Source organism: Sinocyclocheilus grahami, unplaced genomic scaffold, assembly GCF_001515645.1.
Source record: "Sinocyclocheilus grahami isolate Dianchi unplaced genomic scaffold, SAMN03320097.WGS_v1.1 scaffold346.1, whole genome shotgun sequence".
In the NCBI taxonomy this organism is placed as follows: Eukaryota; Metazoa; Chordata; class Actinopteri; order Cypriniformes; family Cyprinidae; genus Sinocyclocheilus; species Sinocyclocheilus grahami.
The window spans coordinates 1323230-1327226 of NW_015505525.1; the positions used below are offsets into that span (position 1 = coordinate 1323230).

The 3997-nt window shown below is 37.1% G+C and overlaps 1 protein-coding gene across 5 annotated transcripts in view; it reads left to right on the plus strand.

The window, feature by feature from the left end:
* Positions 1-880: 880 nt before the first annotated feature.
* Positions 881-3997, plus strand: part of LOC107548355 (lysine-specific demethylase 4C-like) — a 19802-nt gene continuing 16685 nt past the window's right edge. For all 5 annotated transcript variants that reach the window (XM_016229025.1, XM_016229028.1, XM_016229029.1 and 2 more), the window contains exons 1-6: positions 881-979; positions 1699-1877; positions 2309-2484; positions 2944-3058; positions 3484-3677; positions 3815-3864. In XM_016229025.1, coding sequence (XP_016084511.1) covers positions 1734-1877; positions 2309-2484; positions 2944-3058; positions 3484-3677; positions 3815-3864 — 679 coding nt within the window. In that variant the 5' untranslated portion in view covers positions 881-979; positions 1699-1733. The remainder of the gene's footprint in view (positions 980-1698; positions 1878-2308; positions 2485-2943; positions 3059-3483; positions 3678-3814; positions 3865-3997) is intronic.

The following is a 3997-nucleotide window of genomic DNA, read 5'->3' on the forward strand; positions in this document are numbered from 1 at the left end:
ACTCGGGCAGAAATCATGTTCATGGATGAGCTAATGATTTGTTATTGTAGTAGAATGAAGCAGGGTGAGGCTGAAAGCCGTCGAAGCAAAACGAGGCCGCTGAACAAGCGTGACACACGGCTCGAAAGCAGCGGAGCTTTTATTATGCCACAGTCGACCGCTTCCGGTTCGTGTCAGTAGTTAAAATAGCTTTTTTCTCTGGATTTAAACATTGTTCAAAACATTTGGGATGTAAGTACACAAGTCAGCAAAACATATAACACTGTTCTAGTGGTTTTTGGATATTTTAATCAACAAATCTTACATATTGTGCCTTTAAGACAACGCCAAAATGAAAAAACTAAACTCCCCCTCTGAGATTAAAGGGGTCATATGATGCTTTTTTAAAGATAATTATTTGGTGTAACAGAATATGTTGACATGCTTTAATGTTCAAAAAACACATTATTTTTCAAATACTGTACATTATTGTAGGTCCTCTATGCCCCGCCTCTCTCAAACGCTTCGTTTTCTACAAAGTCCCTCCTTCCGACAAGCGCAGTCTGCTCTGATTGGCCAGCTGACCCAGTGCATTGTGATTGGCAGAACACCGCAAGCACTCGTCGGAAATGTAACGCCCCTTACCATAATCGCGAGCTTCATCTTTCAAAATAAATTTAATGACAGAGTGTTTTGAGACTTTAGTCTTTGCAACTTCAGGGATCTTATCTATGCACAATCAGCTTGTAACACTCCAAAGAGAAAGGAAAACTTGAAATCGCATCATATGACCCCCTTTAATACAGTTGTATTGAATTGCATTGTTTTGTAATGCATTTGTATAACATACAGTCCACCAGATGGCGCTGCGCTCTCTTAAGCCCAGAGCGAGAAGAAGGGAAGCAGAAATGAAATCGTGTGAGAGCAGAGAGCTGTCATGAAGAACAGCTGGGGTGTTTAAAGGGACTGGACTGCGTGCCCACGAACACACGACACTGAGGTATTTCTAATCAATACACATGGCAGAGAACGGATGTGTTATGCGCACAGGAACAGCTTCATCTTGCTATTATGGGCTCAGAGAAGAACTTTGACAACGAGACTAGAAGAAGTGGACATTTAATATGCTCACTCTAGCAGCTAAAGAGCTAACTGTAAATAAACCTAGCTGAGTACAGTAAACAGTATAGTTTAAACGATAAAAAATCATACCGCAGGCTGTTTACACTCATGCGATAAGTTTTTATATAGGTATTTCGCCTATATCTAGCCTGGCTTTTGTATCATTGTTTTATCAGCAGATTATAGGAGTGGGCCTGCATTAAAAACTCATGCAACTAGACGCTTGAAAATTACACTTTTAGGCTTGCTGCATTGTGCTTTAATAATGAATTACGATACATAGGGCTGACTTCATTTATAAATATGGATTTATGGCAAATTTCTGTAGAATTGACAATGATGTAAGTAAACAGACTGTTTGATTATATCTTTAGGTTTGATTGTCCGTGATCGCAGTGATGAAATCCTAGTCGGTGATTTGTCTGTACAGGACCCAAATCATTATGTTAAATTACAATGGCTAGACGGTCAGTCATATGCATGCAAGAAGAAGCTGTTGGACTTTTGTAACTCTAACTGTGTTAATCACATCATGTTTTGTTGTGTAATCATGATTGTGAAGGGGAAGTATAATTGCACACTGTGTGCGCTCTGCAGGTAGAGCCTCCGGGAGGCAGCAGGGAGAGGTCAGGATGGCAGGTGTTGGGGCATGTGCCCCGGCTAACCCTGCCTGTAAGATCATGACCTTCAGACCTACAATGGAGGAGTTTAAGGACTTCAACCAGTACCTGGTTTATATGGAGTCTCAGGGAGCTCATCGTGCTGGACTGGCCAAGGTTGGTATGTTTATGCATGTGATTGATAGTAAAATGTGTATATTACATATAATAACAACAGTCCAAAATATAAAATCTTAATGCACAATATAGGTCCATTGTATGTTTGTTTTACATTCAATCAGTGAGGACAGTACAAAAGAGTGATGGGCTTTTTATTTTTAATTATTATTATTTATTTATATTCACAAGATCACAACTCTAATATATAAAATATAATAATAATTTGTAATAATAGTAGATAGTAATAGAATAATATATAAATAAAGTTATATAAGGTACTATATACAAATATAATATACTATGATATTTTTTATTTTATTTTGTATTTCTCATATATATATATATATGTATATGTGTACACACACATTCTCTTGGACCAAAAATAGTGGCTTCATATTTCTTAAAGCAGATCTTAATTATTTCCACAGGTTATTCCACCCAAGGACTGGAAGCCACGTCGCAATTATGGTGATATTGATGATTTCGTCATTCAAGCACCTATTCAGCAGATGGTGGCTGGCCAATCAGGACTCTTCACTCAGTACAACATCCAGAAGAAACCACTCACTGTGCAAGAATTCCGCAGACTGGCCAACAGTGACATGTAAGTGACAACTGTTATTCTACTCTAACTACATTTAAACAAAGTATGTGCATGCAGTGATATTCTGTGGATTGCATTCACATTCTTTCTATTTCTTTATACAGTATTCAGCCATAACCTACACTCTAGGTTATTATTTCATATTTCCAAAAAAGCAAAGCAGTGCATAAACGATAGCAGATGTGTTTACTAAATCAAATCAAATAAATACTCCATATATTAAACAATATCTAAACAAAAATAATTTTGGAAAGTATTATTGGAATATTTTTGTTTAAAATACAATTTCATACAATGCCATGCAGTTTACAAACACCTCTGGTTTGGGTCCTTTACATAGTTCTTTTGTGCATTGTTATATGCTGGACTTCTATTGCACTCTGTAATAAGATTCCTTTAAATGATGGATTGACCTATATTCGTTAAGGCCATCTGGAGATGTGTGATTTACCTACTCAGGTACTGCACACCTCGCTACTTGAACTATGAAGACCTGGAGAGGAAGTACTGGAAGAATCTGACATTCGTCTCGCCCATCTATGGTGCTGATGTGAGCGGCACACTCTATGATGAGGTGAGGATGCAGGTGGAGCACAGCTCTTGTGCTCTGAATGTTCAGCGTAACGTACCTCAAATGGAATGTGAATGCCATGCATGTTATAACAAAGGATAACACAGTTTTCTTGGTGGTGGCTGGCTGCAGTTGACTGTTTACACGGTTAAACAACTTTAAGTAATGTTTATTTAATCAAGAAATATTTGAAAACCTCATGCTATTGTTTTAATTTAATTAGTTATTATTTATTATGAATATTCATGGTATTTTAAGATAATTATGAAAAAAAAAAAAAAAAATATTCATTAATCATTTGTGAAATAATGAGGGGAAATATATAAGAATTAAAAAAACGTTTTGGTAGTGCCATGGTACTTTCTTTATTGTGCTGTGAGCTGGTAAGCAGGTGATAGTTGAGATAATGTTTGCCGCTCTTATCTCAGGACATTGAAGAGTGGAACATCGGGCACCTGAACTCAATCTTGGATGTGATTGAGGAGGATTGTGGAGTGTCCATTCAGGGTGTAAACACACCCTATCTGTACTTTGGAATGTGGAAAACCAGCTTCTCCTGGCACACGGAGGACATGGACCTGTACAGCATCAACTACCTGCACTTTGGGGAGCCCAAATCCTGGTAGGATTCACTGTGGTTTTCTGTGTTTCTTGTGTATGCATAGATCTATTTGAACTTCTTTCTTCATCTACTTCAGAGGACCTGAAATTCTGCCATTTTTTCAAAATAAAATAAATAAATAAATACCAATTTCACAGGTATGCTATCCCTCCAGAGCATGGGAAGAGATTGGAACGTCTTGCTATAGGTAAAATTTTTTAAGTAAAACTATAAAGTAGTCTTTTAAAGGAGTGTGCAGTATATTGGCATCTTATATGAAATACATGAAATCATCATATTTAAAATACATGTGTGTGTGTGTGTGTGTGTGTATATATATA